The sequence below is a fragment of the Capricornis sumatraensis genome, chromosome 2 (assembly GCF_032405125.1).
Source record: "Capricornis sumatraensis isolate serow.1 chromosome 2, serow.2, whole genome shotgun sequence".
NCBI lineage: Eukaryota > Metazoa > Chordata > Mammalia > Artiodactyla > Bovidae > Capricornis > Capricornis sumatraensis.
In genome coordinates, this window is record NC_091070.1 from 120,101,282 (window position 1) to 120,120,563 (window position 19,282).

The 19,282-nt window shown below is 41.8% G+C and overlaps 1 protein-coding gene across 1 annotated transcript in view; it reads left to right on the forward strand.

The window, feature by feature from the left end:
- The first annotated feature begins 17,928 nt into the window (after nt 1-17,928).
- The window catches only part of THEM4 (thioesterase superfamily member 4), a 47,579-nt gene continuing 46,225 nt past the window's right edge, over nt 17,929-19,282 (forward strand). Inside the window, exon 1 of the mRNA XM_068965441.1 lies at nt 17,929-18,096. Within this exon, the coding sequence (XP_068821542.1) occupies nt 17,998-18,096 (99 nt within the window). The 5' untranslated portion in view covers nt 17,929-17,997. The remainder of the gene's footprint in view (nt 18,097-19,282) is intronic.

The window sequence follows — 19,282 nt, forward strand, 5'->3', positions numbered from 1 at the left end:
AAGAACAGTGATCCCTGAGAGACTGGAAGCAATAAAGAGAGCTGTGCAATTAACTTCAGAGGGTTCCCAGGCTACTGCCCAGGGGAGGGAACTCAGGGGAAGCTGTCAGAGTCCCTGAGTTGAGGAAGTGCAGCTGAGAGTATGTGGGACAGAGTGCTAGAGAGGAGAGATCTGTACAGAGAAAGAACTCTGGAGATCTGTGGAGGGTATTCAGAGTATTGGTTGGTGCCTTCGTGTGAGGAAGCTATCCCACAAATGCTGGGGAGAGAACTATCGAGAGAATGAGAGTAAGCAGCAATCAGCACTCACAGAGAGCTGGGAAGACAGCCTGTTCCCAACAGCTTATACTGGGAAACCTCATGATTCACAGGGCATTGGGTAAAGTATTCAACAGTCTTTCTTCAGTAATGGGAGATAATTAGCCCTTGACTAATGGTTCTCAGGGAGGGGAAATTGTGCTCCACTCCCCCAGGGAACAATGTCTATAATATCTAGAGACGTTTTTGATTTGTAAGGACTAGGGGCAAGGTGCTACTAGCATTTAGTGGGGAGCCAAGGATGCTACTAAATATCTTGCAGTAACCAGAACAGCCCTCCTGACAACAAAGTATCACTTGGTCCAAAATATCAATAGCGCTGAGGCTGAGAAACCTTGCTGTAGACTCAGCACTGCTCTTGTCCTTGCTAACAAACCTTAAAAGCAAGACTCAAAAGGATCATACTGTTCCCAAGTAAATTAGCTGCATCCCAGAGCAAAGCTCAAGCTTTATAGGAATACAAAACTGTGGTACTTGACAGGGTAAAATTCACAATGTCTGGTATTCAGTTCTTCCTCATTTAACAAAGATTACCAGGCATGCAGAGGTGCAGGAAAAAAAGAGCCGATCGAAACCAATCGGAACTGACACAGACATAAGAAGTGGCATAAAATGACATTAAAAGTTAATACACCTAAATTCTATAAATTCAATAGGTAAAGCAGAGATATGGCAGATATAAAAAAAGACCCAAATCAAATTTTTAGAGATAAAAGTTACAATCTATTAGATGAAAAATACACTGGATGGGACTTAATAGCAGATTACATATTTCATAAGAAAAGATTCATTAACTTGAAAGTATAGCAATATAAACTATCCAAAATGAAACAGAGATAAGAGAATTTTTAATGACACTCAAAAAGAAAAATACATCAGTGAGCTGTGAGACCATGTTAAATGGCCTAATATCTAAGTACTTGGAGTCCTTAAAAGAAAGGGCAGAGAGGAGAGAACTGAAAATAAAGCTGAAGAAGTTACAGTCAAAAATTTTCCAGATTTGATGAAAACTATTAATCCACAGATCTAAGAATCCCAATGAATCCCCAAACACCGGAAATACTAAAAATATATCAAGGCACATCATAACCAAATTGTTTTTTTTTTTTTTTAAGACAAGAAGAAAATCTTAGAAGCATCCAGAGAAAAAAGACATCTCATATATAGACAAAAATAAGGATGACATCAGATCTCTCATTGGGAATAATGCAAGCAATGCTAAATATTATGTGGCAGTCTGGATGGGAGGGGAGTGTGGGGAAGAATGTATACATGTATATGTATGACTGAGTCCCTTCGATGTTCACCTGAAACTATCAAAACATTGTTAAAAAGCTATGTGAGTGCTGCTTGCTCATCATGTCCAACTCTTTGTGGCTCCATGCACTGTAGACTGCCAGGCTCCTCTGTCCATTCAGTTCAGTTCAGTTCAGTCGCTCAGTCATGTCTGACTCTTTGCGACCCCATGAATTGCAGCACGCCAGGCCTCCCTGTCCATCACCATCTCCCAGAGTTCACTCAGACTCACGTCCATTGAGTCAGTGATGCCATCCAGCCATCTCATCCTCGGTCGTCCCCTTCTCCTCCTGCCCCCCATCCCTCCCAGCATCACAGTCTTTTCCAATGAGTCAACTCTTCACATGAGGTGGCCAAAGCACTGGAGCTTCAGCTTTAGCATCATTCCTTCCAAAGAAATCCCAGGGTTGATCTCCTTCAGAATGGACTGGTTGGATCTCCTTGCAGTCCAAGGGACTCTCAAGAGTCTTCTCCAACACCACAGTTCAAAAGCATCAATTCTTCGGCGCTCAGCCTTCTTCACAGTCCAACTCTCACATCCATACACGACTACTGGAAAAACCATAGCCTTGACTAGATGGACCTTAGTCGGCAAAGTAATGTCTCTGCTTTTCAATATGCTATCTAGGTTGGTCATAACTTTTCTTCCAAGGAGTAAGCGTCTTTTGATTTCATGGCTGCAGTCACCATCTGCAGTGATTTTGGAGCCCAGAAAAATAAAGTCTGACACTGTTTCCACTGTTTCCCCATCTATTTGCCATGAAGTGATGGGACTGGATGCCATGATCTTCGTTTTCTGAATGTTGAGCTTTAAGCCACCTTTTTCACTCTCCTCTTTCACTTTCATCAAGAGGCTTTTGAGTTCCTCTTCACTTTCTGCCATAAGGGTGGTGTCATCTGCATATCTGAGGTTATTGATATTTCTCCCGGGATTCTCCAAACAAAAATACTGGAGTGGGTTGCCATTTCCTTCTCCAGGGGATCTTCCCAACCCAGGGATCAAAACTACATCTCCTAAGTCTCCTGCAATGGCAGGCAGATTCTTTATCCAATACAAAATTAAAAGTTTGTTTTTTTTTTAAAAGAAATTATGCTAATGAGAATATAGTAGAGCAGTACCTTAAAAATACTGGGAGGGGGGGACTGTAAATGCAGAATTCTATACTCAGTAAAACTTTTTCAAAAGTAACAGCAAAATAAAGGCATATTCAAACGCATGAAGGCTGAAAGAATTCATTACCAAAGTACCCACTAGAAGACCCCCACACTACATACATAGATACATAGTACAAGAATATAAAGGAAGTCCTCAAGCAGACGAAAATGATACCAGATGGAAATCTGGATCTTCACAAATGAATGAAGAACCCTGGAAATGACAACTACATGGGTAAATTAATAAGATTTTTTTCTTACATTTTAAATTCTTTGAAAGAAAAATGGCTGCCTAAACAAAATAGTAGCAATGTAATGTGAGGGGTTTTAATACTTAAAAAGGTAAAATGCATAATAAAAAGAGCATAAATGTCATGAGAGAAGAAACAACACTATTGCAAGGCTCTTACAGTAAGAATGGTCCTGCATCTATCAAAGAAACTGAATGTATAGTTGAAAACCCTCCCACAAAGTAAACGCCATGCCCAGGAGGCTTCACTAGTGAATTATACCCAACATTTTTGAAAAAAAATGCCAATTCTACACAAGCTCTTCCAGAAAATTGGAAAGGGTAATACTTCCCAACTCATTCTATAAAGCTAGCATCATTCTAATATCACAACTAGAAAAAGATACTACAAGAAAACAAGGTCAGTTTTACATTCAAAAATCAATCAGGGTAGACTTCCCTGGTGGTCCAGTGGTTAAGAATCCCCCTGCCAATGCAGAGACACAGGTTCCATCCCTGGATCCCTAGTCTGGGAAGATCTCACATGCTGTGGGGCAACTAAGCCCCTTTGCCACAACTACTGAAGCCCGTGCACTCTAAAGCCTCCATGCTGCAACTAGTGAAGCCCGTGCACTCTAAGGCCTCCATGTTGCAACTACTGAAGCCCGTGCACTCTAAGGCCTCCATGCTGCAACTAGTGAAGCCCAAGTGCCTAGAGCCTGTGTTCTGGAACAAGAGAAGGCACTGAGATGAGAAACTCGCACACACCACAACACAGACACAACGCAGACAAAAATTAATTAAAATTTAAAAGTCAATCAAGGTAGTTCACAATAATAAACAAATTTAAAAAGAAAAAACACATGATCCTCTTAATAGATGCAGAAAAAACATTTGATTAAAGCCAACATCCATTCCTAATAAAAACTCAGCACACAAGGAATTTTAGGTAGGATTTCTCCTTATGTTAATAAGCATCTACAACAAACACATAGCTAACATCATCCTTAATGCTGAAAGACTGAATACTTTCCCCGTAAGATCAGCAACAAGACAAGCATATCTGCTTTCATCACTACTATTCAACATTGTAGTGGAAGTCCTAGACAGTGCAATAAAGAAAAAAAAAAAAAAATAGAGCTGTCCAGATAGTAAAAGATGAAGTAAAACTCAGATAACATGATCATCTTTGTAAAAAACCTAAGTGAAAATGAAAGTGAAGTCCCTCAGTCGTGTCCGACTCTTTGTGACCCCTTGGACTGTAGCCCACCAGGTTCCTACGTCCATGGGATTCTCCACGCAAGAATACTGGAGTGGGTTGCCATTTTCTTCTCCAGGGGATCTTCCCGACCTAGGGATCGAACCCAGTTCTCCTGCATTGCAGGCAGACGCTTTAACCTCTGAGCCACCATAGAAGCCCATGAAAAAAAACAAACTAAGGAATCTATTAAAAACTTACTAGAACTAGTAAATGAATTTAAAGTTTACAGATATAAGATCAATATATTAAAAAGTAAGTGGATTTCTATATACAAGCAATGAACAATCAGGTATTGAAATTTTAAATGTTCTTACTAGCATCAATATATATAAACTTCCTAAAGATATAAATATGACAAAAGATGTATAAAACCTGCACTACAAATTGCAGCTGAGGGAAATTACAGAAGATTTAAATAAATGAAGAAAAATAACTTGTTCATAAAAAAACTTGTTTAAAGACATAATTTGTTCATAAGAAGACTCAATTTGCTAAGATATCAATTCAAAACCCCAGCAGGTTTTTTGTAGATATTGACAAAATTATTCTAAAATTTATATTGAAATCCAAAATATCTAGAATAGCCAAAACAAGATTGATAAAGAACAAAGTTGAAAATAATTTCAAGACTAGTCACAACACTTCAGGAATCAAGATGGTATGACGTTAGTATTAAGAAAGGTAACTAGATCAAAGGTACAGAATAGAGAATGTAGACCAATACACAAAAGTGGATAACCAAAGAAGTCCCTGGCAGTCCACTGGTTAGGATCCCATGCTTTTACTGTAGAGGCCAAGGGTACAATCCCTGGTCAGGGAACTAAGATTCCATAAATCTTCTGGTGTGGCAAAAAAAAAAAAAAAGATAATCAATTTTTTTGATCCAGGAACAAGGACAACTGAATTGAGAAAAGAATGCATTTATTCATATAAAGACTTGTGCTCAGAGCAGTTTTATTCGTAATAGAGAAACACTGGAAACTACCTAAATGGTCATTGACAAGTGAATGGGAAAATTGTGGTACATCCAGACAATGAAATACTAATCAATAAAAAGGAACAAATTATTGATACAAGCAACAACATGGATGAATCTCAAAAAAAAAAAAAAGAGTATATACTATATGATTCTATTTAAAACTTGAGAAAATGCAAGTTTTAAAGTGACAGCAGATCGGTGTTCACTTAGAGGGTAGGAGGAAGTTTACAAAGGACATGAGGAGAAAACTTGTGGGTGCAAGATAGGCTCATTATCTTGACTGCAGTGATGGTTCCATAGGTGTATGTGTTCATACATGTTAAGTCTCTTCAGTCATGTCAGACTCATGCGTGACCCTATGGACCATAGCCCGCCAGGCTCCTCTGCCCATGGGATTCCCTAGGCAAGAATACTGAAGTGGGTTGCCATACTCTCCTCCAAGGAATCTTCCCAACCAGGGATTGAACCCATGTCTCTTATGTCTCCTGCATCAGCAGGTGGGTTCTTTACCACTAGGGCCACCTGGGGAAGCCCTCATAGGTGTATATGTGTATAAAAATTTACCAACTTGTATACATTAAATACATGGGGTTTATTATATGTCCCCATTTAACCTTAATAAAGCTGTTTATAATATTAAAGGAGAATGGTGAAAATACCATTAAGTTTCATACAGTTGACTTATTTTGTTATAGTTCTATCAAAAATGAGGAAGAAAATTTATTCTTTATGTAAGCCACACAAACACCAAAGAAAAACTTTTCCATATCCACAGGCTACCAATTCTATTGCTAGATTGTTACTTTCCCCATCTCCCTTCAAACTTGGCCAGACATTTCATATGTGTTGTCAACATGAATACCTCGGAAAAATACCTGGTGAAGGCTCTAGGTCAGAATGTGGGTGACTGGGCCAAATACATTGCTACTATCTGACATACGTGGAAGTTATACTGAGTATAACTGATCTAGGAGAGCTGTTGGTACCTTTACAATCTTAGCAGAGCTGGAGTCTACTTAGGGGTTTTGATGGATTCTAAGAGTACATCATGAGAAACACTGGGTTGGAAGAAGCACAAGCTGGAATCAAGATTGCCGGAAGAAATATCAATAACCTCAGATATGCAGATGACACCACTTTTATGGCAGAAAGTGAAGAGGAACTAAAAAGCCTCTTGATGAAAGTGAAAGTGGAGAGTGAAAAAGTTGGCTTAAAACTCAACATTCAGAAAACAAAGATCATGGCATCTGGTTCCATCACTTCATGGGAAATAGATGGGGAAACAGTAGAAACAGTGTCAGACTTTATTTTGGGGGGCTCCAAAATCACTGCAGATGGTGACTGCAGCCATGAAATTAAAAGACACTTACTCCTTGGAAGAAAAGTTATGACCAACCTAGATAGCATATTGAAAAGCAGAGACATTACTTTGCCAAAAAAGGTCTGCCTAGTCAAGACTATGGTTTTTCCAGTGGTCATGTATGGATACGAGAGTTGGACTGTGAAGAAAGCTGAGCACCTAAGAACTGATGCTTTTGAACTGTGGTGTTGGAGAAGACTCCTGAGAGTCCCTTGGACGGCAAGGAGATATAACCAGTCCATCCTAAAGGAGATCAGCCCTGGGTGTTCTTTGGAAGGAATGATGCTAAAGCTGAAACTTCAATACTTTGGCCACCTCATGCAAAGAGTTGACTCATTGGAAAAGACTGTGATGCTGGGAGGGATTGGGGGCAGGAGGAAGACGGGACGACAGAGGATGAGATGGCTGGATGGCATCACTGACTCGATGGACGTGAGTTTGAGTGAACTCCGGGAGATGGTGATGGACAGGGAGGCCTGGCGTGCTGCGATTCATGGGGTCGAAAAAAGTCAGACATGACTGAGTGACTGAACTGAACTACATTGTAATTTATATATATATATAGTTTTAAGTTATCTGTATAAACTATCTTCTTATTTATTAAGAGAAGTCATCTTGATGTATGGATTTGATTTATTGCCCGGGTCCAGCCCCGGTGGATCCAGGGTGATTCAAAGGTGGGGACGGAGTCAGCGTCTTTGGAAAAATACATATTTAATTATAGATATAGAGAGATTAGAAATGGATAGTGTAGTAGGAAGATTAGTGGAGAAAAAGAGGCTGAATAACTTGGATTACGTGGAATAGCATCCATGCTCCAGATGGGAATTCAGCCAGAAAAACGGGAGCAAGAAAGAAACGACATGAGGGAATCAGTCTTTCCGGAAACTGATCCGATTTCTTTATTTTTGGGTGTGCTTATACACCTTTTGTTACACATAGGGATGAATACAGAGTCACGCGGGGGTCAGCAGTCCTGACCTTTATCAAAATCAGCTGCTTCACATAAATGTATAAAAAAAGGTCTTAGGGATATTACATCATCTTCTGGCCATGAGTGAGACCTGCTGACATTTTATGATCCTTTCTTTCTGATAACCAAAAAACATTTTTTCCAAGGGTGTTTTTTCTTAAACCAGGCACCACCCTCCAAATAAAGTTGCATTCCTATAGGGTGAGGGTGTAGTGAGTTACAATCAAGAAAGGAATTTATTTAACCCAAGGTTAACATGATTAGTCTTAAAGGTTAATACTTATTTCTCCTATATGTTAGTTATATTCATTATAAGGGTAGGGAACATGGAGATTTAGCAGCAAACATCAGCCCAACAAATGAAAATCCTTTCACCAATGTTCCCCTTAAGATCTATTTGGTCTTAAGATAGTGATAAAGTTACGTTTTTGCATAACAAGGACACAGTGATTTATAACAAAGCACAGTGATCTATTATAAAAGAGAAAATCCATTAACTCAGAAAGTCTAGTATTGCTAACATCAAAAACTACTGTATTTCCTTTTCTATATTCCAAATACATTGATTAATATATTCCCAGGTGCTTAAGGATATGGCGGCCTGGCAGCAATCATTGACTCAAGAAGAAGAAAGAGCCCTATGCTAATTAAGACTCTCAAAATACTCCAAAACTCTCTGTGCTGTTTATGGTTAAGAGGTAGTAAACAATCATGTGTGTAATGGCAGGAGTATGGATAATCCTGTCACACAAGCTAGTCTGTCAGCAGCAGGTTTGACCTGAGACATCCTTGTCCCACCCAGGGCAGGGAATTAGCAGCAATTATTGACACAACAAATGAAAAACCCTTCACCAATATAATTCCTAACCAACCCATTAAACGAATAATTTCTAACTCCCCAAAAGAATTTGCCTTTAGTAAGTCTAAAACATCTCGTGCCTCTCAGATTGGGAGGCTGTAAACAATCACATGTGGCCGGACGAACCTATACAGGCGGGCTAGATAACCTCCAGAGGAGTCTGTAAGCTGAAACACTCTTGTCATGCCCAAGAATTTGTATTGCCTTGGAGCTGCGCGTTTACTCCTTCTCCAAGAGAAACGGTTATGGGGGAAAGCCCCCTGTAAAGTCAGAGGTATAGGTGAGAGCATAAAACAGACTCTGGTTTTGGGGTTAGATGCTCGGGAACAGGGGGTTTCCTGAGGCTTGATCACGCCTTTGCGTATGCCAAGCCTCCTTCCTCAGGACCTTTGCCATGGGCGGAGTTCCTGGCTCCCGGCATATCCCCCTTTTTTGTTTAATTTAATCAGGTACAGGTCAGTTGAGAGCTTCTGAATGCTCTGCCGAAGAATCCTGACAATACAAGGAAGAATTATTATAAGAAGCAAAATTAAAGCACCAACGGTAACGTAACTGAAGACATTAGACAGAATGTTTTTTCCAGAGATAAAATTAGAGAAGGTGTGGAAAAAGTCATTAGCGGCTCCAGCGGCAGTAAAATCCAAACGAGAGTGTTCCAAGGTCTGTATCTGATTATGAAGTTTTCCTAAGTCCAGGCCAATGTCAGAGCTGTTCCAAACACCTGAAATATGATTTTTAACCTTTTCCCACTCATAATCTGTCTTGTTTACTTTCAAAGATGTCACGCATATCCACCAGTAATCAGTGTGGCATGACAGCGCCATTTTCACTTTAAGAGCTTGCAACTCAGTCCCAGTATGCATTATTGCCTCCTCTAAGGCGTCTACCCTCATCTCTAGTTTTCCGTCTATAATTTCCTGATTTGCCAGCGTTAAAGAGACATTTTTTGACATAGTATCAACATATTGAGCAGTATGCACCTGTTGAGACAATGAAACTGCTGCCACAGTAATAGTAACAGTAACAGTAGTAGTTGTTGTTATTAAAGCTGAATTCCCTAAAATTAGTAAGCCCACAAACCATCTTGATCACCCTAAATCTTAACAAGATGAGAGCATACATTGTTTACAAGACACTACAGTAAGTCCACCTGTGTAATTCATATGAATGTTAAGTTTTCCCAAATTGTTAACAAAGAGGAAAACATGAGAGGGTAGACAAGCTAAAATAGAATAAGTAAAATCATTTTCTGGTCAGAGTTCGTCCTGCAGCAGCTGTCAGTCCTGCCAGGATCTCGATGCTTATCTTGCCTCTCCTGCCTGTGGCCAAGCAACCGCAGACTCTGTCGGGGCTACCGGCTGCGAGCGCGGCGCACTGGGTCTGGTCAGCAAGGCTGGCCCAGCCCATGGCTCCTGGCGTGTGGCTCTTCCCTGCAGCGGCAGTGAGAGGAGCGCCCTTCAAAGCAATGGGGAATCCTGATGCCTGGGGGATCCAAATTGGCGAATCTGCGTCCTGTAGAAAAATACAAGCACACCCTCGACCGCTATGGGTTGGGACCTTTCCATTGTCTGGAGAGGAGATCCTTCCACTTTACCAATGGCTTTGCATTTTGTATTACAAAGAGAGCATGTTGTAAAATCTGATGGGGAGAGCTATACTTAAACTCCCCTTCTCTTAGTTTTTGAATTAACAAAGCATGTGAGGGTAAATGATGTAAAAGTTGACCACAATAATTTCCTATAGCAATCTGCCAATCTTCATCAAACATTAGAAGAGCATCAAGTTGTTCCTTATTACATGGAATTACAACCTCTGCTGGCTCTCTCCCAAACAATTCAATACTCCGTTTCCTCCCTTTTAATATCAACGTTGCTATTGAGCCTGGGTAAGAAGCTACTACTTTTTTAGCTTGGGCAGGAAGGTGGATCCGTTCTAAGGGACCATTTTGCCACAGAACTCCCGTAGGTGCTGTCAGGGTTGCTAGGTAAAGGAATTGCCAGTTTACTGCTAAGTCAATTCTTTTTACATAACTATCAGATAAAGCTGCTTCTACTTTGCCTAGGGCTTCCCAAGCCTCAGCAGTTATTTGTCTTTTAGAAGTGGGGTTAGAATAAAAAGAGGCTTTCATTTAGCAGTCATTAATTTTAAATAAGGCCTAATCCAGTTAATATCACCTAAAAGTTTTTGATAATCATTTAAAGTAACAAGACAGTCTATCCTCAATTGCAGCGGGGCATGGTCACTGTTCTGAATTTATGACTCTTTCTAAGTAGGTTATGGGAGGCTTGATTTGAATTTTCTCTGGGGCAATTTTTAGACCCCTATCTGTCAATGCTTGGGTCAAATCTTGGAGAACAGTTTGCAAATGAGTTCTAACAGGATGAGCTATTAAAATAACATCCATATAGTGAATCATATATACTTGTTCATATTTAATCTTAGTATCTTCTAGGGCAGCATTAACAAATTTCTGACATAACGTGGGGCTATTTTTATTTTATTTTTTAATTTATTTATATATATATTTTTTTAAGCATCCCAAATATAACTTACATTTATTAAACAGGGGAAAAATCAACATATTTTCCAAAGAGGCAGATATCCCAGTAACTAATGTAACATCAATTTGTTTAACAAGGCATTTAGAATAAGCAAGCAATTAAATTCTTCAGGTAGGAACAGAACATCAACAAGCTTTAGATCGCAGAATCGTTACAAGCCAAGTTAGCCATTGTTTTGCTTAACAATTTAACTTTAATGTAAATATTTATTATTTAGAATATTAGCTTCTGAACTACATAATGACTTTATCACTATAATTAAAACCAGGATTTCTGAAACCTCCAAGTAATCTTTTAAAGTTTTCCAATATGGACATAAATTAACCCTTATTCTTGTCTACATATCGAATTTGAAATAACTGTCGCAATATATCAGCATTTTCACAGGAAGAATTTTAAGGCTTCTGGCACATAAAATGTGCAAAATCTGTGTGACAATAATAATTATATACAGAAAATAGTTAAAATTCTCCTTGTGCAACTTAAGTTCTAAAGATTAAAAAACTTAAGTGTCCATGTTAATAAAATACTAAAATACGAGCTTTTTGATAAACTTGACACTGATTTTGTAATTACATAAAGAATGTGCAAGATAAGACTTGCTCACTAAGTGATTCATCATTGAAATTAACTGTTAAACTGAATATACTTATTGATAGCATTAGTTTTCTAGATCAAACTTTCAGCACAAACAGGCTTTAATATAACTTAAAAACATTTCCAATTAAACTGTAACGTTGAGGCAGCAAATGTCAGATCTATGTTTGCCTAGCCATTTAGGTGTCACATAAATAAGTCTATGAATCCTAATTTATCCTTTTGTCTAAGTCACCATTGTAGATAATGTGTTAATAAGTGGAAAATAAGTGAAATCAACAAAAAGTGATTATTTCTCATTTGAAAAAATGAGTTATCAACACCTTGTCTTAAAGTTTTGAAGCAGCATATTCAGTTCTTAAGGCAAAAAAGGCCAAACATTATTATAAATTATAAATTTTGGTAATTTTTTTTGCACGAAAAGTCACAGCACAAATTCTTATGCTTTTATAGATAATATATTAGTGTATATCTCACTATACATTTGCTAACATTCTCCATCAGTATTAAGTTGGGCAGGGCTATTTTTCATTTCCTGGGGCAAAACCTTCCACTGAAACCGCAAATAAGGCTATTTAAGATTTTCTGATGGCAGGCTAAAGGCAAATCGCTTTTTATCCTCAAGATTTAAAGGAATGGTGAAAAAAGCATTTTTGTAAATCAATTACAATTATATTATATCCCTCTGGAATGGCTATTGGAGAAGGGAGCCCAGGTTGTAATGGGGTCGGCAGCAAAAACAATAGCCTTTATTATAAATTTGGATACCCCAATCCAGTACGTAGCCTTTGCGTATGCCAAGCCTCCTTCCTCATGACCTTTGCCATGGGCGGAGTTCCTCACGCTGGCTCCTGGCGATTTACAACGTGCCACTTTCTGCATGCACCACATGGAAAGACAATAGGATACTTTGGGCTCTTGCTGCCAAACAAGTATTGAAATAATTTGTGTGGGTTATTAAAAGAAGTACTACAATTAACAGGACAATTTGGCACCATCCATGCCCTCAGGAAACTGGAGTACTGTATTGGAAAGGAGACAACTTAGGCAGACTGCTAAAATTACAGAACATCAACAGCCACCCCTTATGCCGAATCATCTTCAGTTTGAGTCATTCTTGCACACTTCATTTCTCAAATTCTGTCTATCTCAGAATGATATACCTTTACCCCCCAGTTAATGTTGTGGGTTTAAAGTACTGGGCATTCTTTCCTACTGACAAACTGATGGAGAAGTTCATATAGTCAAGGAAAACTGTTGTTGTTGTTAAGTCACTCAGTCATGTTCAACTCTTTTGTGACCCCATGGACTGTAGCCCACCTGGCTCCTCTGACCATGGGGTTTCCCAGGCAAGAATACTGGAGTGAGTTGCCATTTCCTTCAGGGGATCTTCACAACCCAGGGACTGAACCCTAGTCTCCTGCATTGGCAGGCAGATTGTTTATCACTGAGCCACCTGAGAAGCCCGAATCAAGCAAAATATCTGATTTTTATATAAAGATATTTTAAATAAAAATACTAATTGCTTACAAAAAAAAGTAGACTGAGGATCTCTGAACTTAGACCCAAACCCAAAGCCAAGTTTGTTTATCTCTGATAAATCTCTCCTGATGATTCCTCCAGTCCCACCTTTAATGTGTGAGTAGTTACAGAGCTGTGTTGGCAGAAAAACTTTGTGTACGGATGTTCTGGGGGTAAGCAATTCTAGTAACCCTTAAGACTTAAAACTAAGACTGTGGTATATTGGTGAATATTTAATAAGGTAAGAAAGGAAAGCCCTCAGTTGCAGTATCTGAATGAATACTCCCAATCAGTCAGTTTTAAGCCACCACTGTAATGTGACCAAATGCAATATTTGGAAGGGGTGCCTAGTATTCCCACCATACAAATGTGACAGAGATAAACAACCTCAAGAGTGTAAGGTCGGACCCCGGGGGCCATGATGGGCGGCTCCTCCTCTCCCTCCCGCCGGCGAAAACAGTCCCTAACGGAGGATCCTCCCAGATCCCAGGGACCAATGACAGCACACTTCGCCGGTTGCCATGACGAGCCGCCCCCTCCTCAGTCCCTAACGGAGGGAGCCTCCCAGATGCCAGCACACTCCGCCGGCTAAAGCCGCCCCGCCCCAGCCGCATAGAGAAACCTATCAGCTCGCGACGCCAGGAACCAGCAGCCTATCCAAACCTCCATCCGCTAGCCCAGCCATCCCTCCCAACGTGCATATATAAACAAACTTCCAACGCGGTCCAGCGCCCGGATTTCCTCGACCTGCTCCGTTCGGTCCGGGAAACTCCGCCCGGGAGCGCTGTGCCATTAAAGCCCGTTAACCATATTTTGGTGTACCTGGTCGTCTTTTACCTAATAAAGAGCACATATAACAGCAAAATAGAATAAAAATAATTAAGCAGTTTTTTACATTCTAAAAGAACTAATAATTTATTACAAAGCATAAATCAAACTATTGTTGGTATTTCATTATATTCCTAAAGAAATATATTTTTTAAAAGTTTTGTACACCAGAATTAAAACAGCACTTATAATTGTTTGTGGCTATGAAAAGGCAATCAACTTTCACTTAAAACTGTAATCAGTGATGAAATATACTTCAAGAACATAAACAGTTTTTAGTATCTAATACTGTCACCAGCGAAGCCCACGAACAATTCCCAGAAAATAAAATCTGGGTAGTAAAATAAAATCTAACCTTTTTCTTTTCCTTTGTGCTTAGTCTAGTTTCAGTTGCTCACACGGTGCCCGTGTGCAGAGATTTTACACCAGGCTCTTCAGACCAGAGTTCCTAGTACAAAAAGGCTGTGCCCCCCACACCTCAGCTCCAGGAACCATATTTATTTATTTATTTATTTATTTATTTTCAGGAACCATATTTAGAAGCACTGCAAGCAATATTGCAATTCAAGATAGCTATCAAGCCCAGGGGAGGTATGCTGCCCCTCCCCCACATTGCCTTCTGAAAGCTTGAGCTGCGAAAGTGGGGGGAGGTGCTTGCCAAGAACTCGCCCGCTCCCTGCTGACAAGAACCCTATGAAGCAGCCAGGCCAAACGCCTATGAGGAAGACCCGAGTACTCTAGAGCTGGAGCTCACACCTCCCTTTTTTATTTCCTTTGATTCTGAACCAGACTTGATCTCCTACTGGCTCCAAGATACCAGGCAGAAGGACCTTTATTGGGGACTGACTCAGGGGTGTTGTAACAATACTTTCATTTTTAAAATACAACTTATTAACTGTAAGTTTATATAAATTACATTTTAAATAATGGAAGTGTTTGAGAACTGGCTAGCCAAATTCTTACCATTTTAACAAGTCTGTACAAGCCCCATTTCAACACATTACTAGCCTGGGGTCATTTTCTTTGCGAGCAAGATACAAGGTAACCTCAAATAACTTCTAACTTAAGTGACTCCTACTGAAAGAGAAGGTCCTGGTGACAAGTAAAACTTGATATATTCTTTTTAATACAACAATGAAGAAATAAGACGACAGGTACAGTTTAAAAGCATACAGTGTTACAGGGCTTCTCCCTTGGCTTAGCGGGTAAAGAATCCACATGTAATACAGGGGACACAGGAGACCCCCCTGGATCCCTGGGTCAAGAAGATCACCTGGAGAAGGAAATGGCAACCCACTCCAGTATTCTTGCCTGAAAAATTTCATGGACAGAGGAACCTGGCGGGCTACAGTCTTCAGGGGTCACAAAGAGTCAGATAAGACTGAGTCACTAAGCACAAACCCACCAGCGGTGTGGGTGGTGCCCTGGACTGGAGCTCAGTCATGTCTCCAGAGCTAAGAGGTGTTGCTACAACTTCTATTTTTTAAAAAGTCAGACTTAAAGACTTTCACAGCTCTGCTCCCGTAAAGATGTGTGTGCAGGGGTGTGTGTGTGTGGTGGGGGTGGTCTCCAAGAAAAATATTCTATTCCTACAATCTTCTGTGTGCACTCCTACCCGCCTGAGGGCTTAAGTCAGCTGCCAGCAGTGCAGCGCTAAGTCTCTTCAGTTCAGTTCAGTTCACTTCATTCGCTCAGTCGTGTCCAACTCTCTGCGACCCCATGAATCGCAGCACACCAGGCCTCCCTGTCCATCACCAACTCCCAGAGTTCACTCAGACTCACGTCCATCGAGTCAGTGATGCCATCCAGCCATCTCATCCTCGGTCGTCCCCTTCTCCTCCTGCCCTCAATCCCTCCCAGCATCAGAGTCTTTTCCAATGAGTCACTCTTCGCATGAGGTAGCCAAAGCACTGGAGTTTCAGCTTTAGCATCATTCCTTCCAAAGAAATCCCAGGGTTGATCTCCTTCAGAATGGACTGGTTGGATCTCCTTGCAGTCCAAGGGACTCTCAAGAGTCTTCTCCAACATCACAGTTCAAAAGCATCAATTCTTTGGCGCTCAGCTTTCTTCACAGTCCAACTCTTACATCCATACATGACCACTGGAAAAACCATAGCCTTGACTAGATGGACCTTAGTCGGCAAAGTAATGTCTCTGCTTTTGAACATGCTATCTCTGTTGGTCATAACTTTTTCTTCCAAGGAGTAAGCGTCTTTTAATTTCATGGCTGCAGTCACCATCTGCAGTGATTTTGGAGCCCAAAAAAATAAAGCCTGACACTGTTTCCACTGTTTCCCCATCTATTTCCCATGAAGTGATGGGACCGGATGCCATGATCTTCATTTTCTGAATGTTGAGTTTTAAGCCGACTTTTTCACTCTCCACTTTCATCAAGAGGCTTTTGAGTTCTTCTTCACTTTCTGCCATAAGGGTGGTGTCATCTGCATATCTGAGGTTATTGATATTTCTCCCGGCAATCTTGATTCCAGCTTGTGTTTCTTCCAGTCCAGCATTTCTCATGATGTACTCTGCATAAAAGTTAAATAAGCAGGGTGACAATATACAGCCTTGATGTACTCCTTTTCCTATTTGGAACCAGTCTATTGTTCCATGTCCAGTTCTAACTGTTGCTTCCCGACCTGCATACAGATTTCTCAAGAGGCAGGTCAAGTGGTCTGGTATTCCCATCTCTCTCAGAATTTTCCACAGTTTATTGTGACCCACACAGTCAAAGGCTTTGGCATAGTCAATGAAGCAGAAGTAAATGTTTTTCTGGAACTCTCTTGCTTTTTCCATGATCCAGCGAATGTTGGCAACTTGATCTCTGGTTCCTCTGCCTTTTTTAAAACCAGCTTGAACATTAGGAAGTTCACGGTTCACGTATTGCTGAAGCCTGGCTTGGAGAATTTTGAGCATTACTTTACTAGCATGTGAGATGAGTGCAATTGTATGGTAGTTTGAGCATTCTTTGGCATTGCCTTTCTTTGGAATTGGAATGAAAACTGACCTTTTTCAGTCCTTGGCCACTGCTGAGTTTTCCAAATTTGCTGGCATATTGAGTTCAGCACTTTCACAGCATCATCTTTCAGGATTTGAAATAGCTCAACTGGAATGCCATCACCTCCACTAGCTTTGTTCATAGTGATGCTTTCTAAGGCCCACTTGACTTCACATTCCAGGATGTCTGGCTCTAGATGAGTGATCACACCATCATGATGATCTGGGTTGTGAAGATCTTTTTTTTACAGTTCTGTCGTGTATTCTTGCCACCTCTTCTTAATATCTTCTGCTTCTGTTAGGTCCACACCATTTCTGTCCTTTATCGAGCCCATCTTTGCGTGAAAATTGCCCTTGGTATCTCTAATTTTCTTGAAGAGATCTCTAGTCTTTCCCAGTCTCTTCAGTCGTGTCCAACTCTTTTGCGCCCCCATGGACTGTAGCCCTCCAGGCTCCTCTGTCCATGGGATTCTTTCTCCAGGCAAGAATACTGGAGTGGGTTGCCTTGCCCTCCTTCAGGGGATCTTCCCAACCCAGGGATGGAACCTGCGTCTCTTACGTTTCCTGCATTGGCAGGCGGGCTCTTTACCACTAGCGCCACCAGCGGCGGGAGGGAGAACTATTAGGAAACAGCACAGAATTTGGCCCTCTAGCAAGAGATGGGAAAAGACCAGGGAATCCTCACCAGCAGCGCTTAGGTGCCGGGGCTTGGGGGCTGAGCCACAGTCGCGGACCCGCACATCTGGCGTCCTCGCCCTCCCCAGGCCGCGCGGCCGCTGTTGCCGCTCGCCCCTCGGTCCAGTGGCCTTCACAAGTCTTGACAGTTTCCCCAGCAAAGGTTCAGGCGCGGAAGGACAGCTAAAGGCTTTACCCGACGCTGCGCCTGCCTTCAGGCCCCTCCCTCCCACTGCCCCTCCGAGACTCGTGTGCCCTCCCACCGGCGCGCCAGGCCCCGCCCTCACCTCGCCTCAGTTAAAGAAGAAGAGCAGGAGGATGGGTAGCTGCGTGAGTGAGTCAGCTTTTACCTCAGCTGGCGCGAGCCAGCTCCCTCACTTCTGAGAGCCATGCTGAGGAGCTGCACCGCGGGACTTCGCTCGCTCTGGGCCCTGCGCGGCCGGCTGCAAGGCGCGCCCCGGCTATCGACGGATCTGCAACCCGCGCGGGTGAGTCCCGGTTAGCCCGGCAGCGAAAATGGGCAGAAGGGTAGAACTTTTTCGTCAGGAACTTAGCCTGTGATAAGGGGTATGCTGCTGCTACTGCTGCTAAGTCACTTCAGTCGTGTCCGACTCTGTGCGACCACATAGACAGCAGCCCACTAGGCTCTTCTGTGCCTGGGATTCTCCAGGCAAGAATACTGGAGTGAGTTGCCATTTCCTTCTCCAATGCATGAAAGTGAAAAGGGAAAGTGAAGTCGCTCAGTCGTGCCCGACTCTTAGCCATCCCCATGGACTGCAGCCTACCAGGCTCCTCCATCCATGGGATTTTCCAGGCAAGAGTACTGGAGTGGGTTGCCATTGCCTTCTCCGAATAAGGGGTAATGTTCAGCTGTTTATCCCTTTCCTCAGCCTCAGAATGAAAGCTAACATTAGCTCCAAAGGGTATCAGTATTAACAAGGTCACCGGATCTTTCAGTCTCGAGAGTCAAGCCGTAAGAAACTGGACAGGAGGGTGACAGGGTTTTGAGGCAGTGTGCAGGATGCTTGAATCGCGTCAGCAAGTAAAAGTATACCACTACCACTAATAAAGAAGGGTTATGACTTAAGGAAGGTCACGTGCTTAAGAAAACACGTGGTAGAGTTGGAATTTGAACCTAAGCAGTCTGGCAAATAACCGTTACCTTATACCCTCAGGAGGATCAGTTTCCTCAGGTTTAATACTTGTTACAAGGTTTACATGAGATAAGGCTATGTAACAGCGGTGTCTGGCATTCAGTTCAGTTCAGTTCAGTTCAGTTCAGTCGCTCAGTCGTGTCCGACTCTTTGCGACGCCATGAATCGCAGCACGCCAGGCCTCCCTGTCCATCACCAACTCCCGGAGTTCACTCAGACCCACGTCCATCGAGTCAGTGATGCCATCCAGCCATCTCATCCTCTGTCATCCCCTTCTCCTCCTGCCCCCAATCCCTCCCAGCATCAGAGTCTTTTCCAGTGAGTCACCTCTTCGAATGAGGTAGCCAAAGCACTAGAGTTTCAGCTTTAGCATCATTCCTTCCAAAGAAACGTCTGGCGTTAGTATTAAATAAATATTGTTGTTGTTAAGTCTCTAAGTCCTGTGACCCCATGGACTGTAGCCCGCCAGGCTCCTCTGGCCATGGGATTTCCCAGGCAAGAATACCGGAGTGAGTTGCCA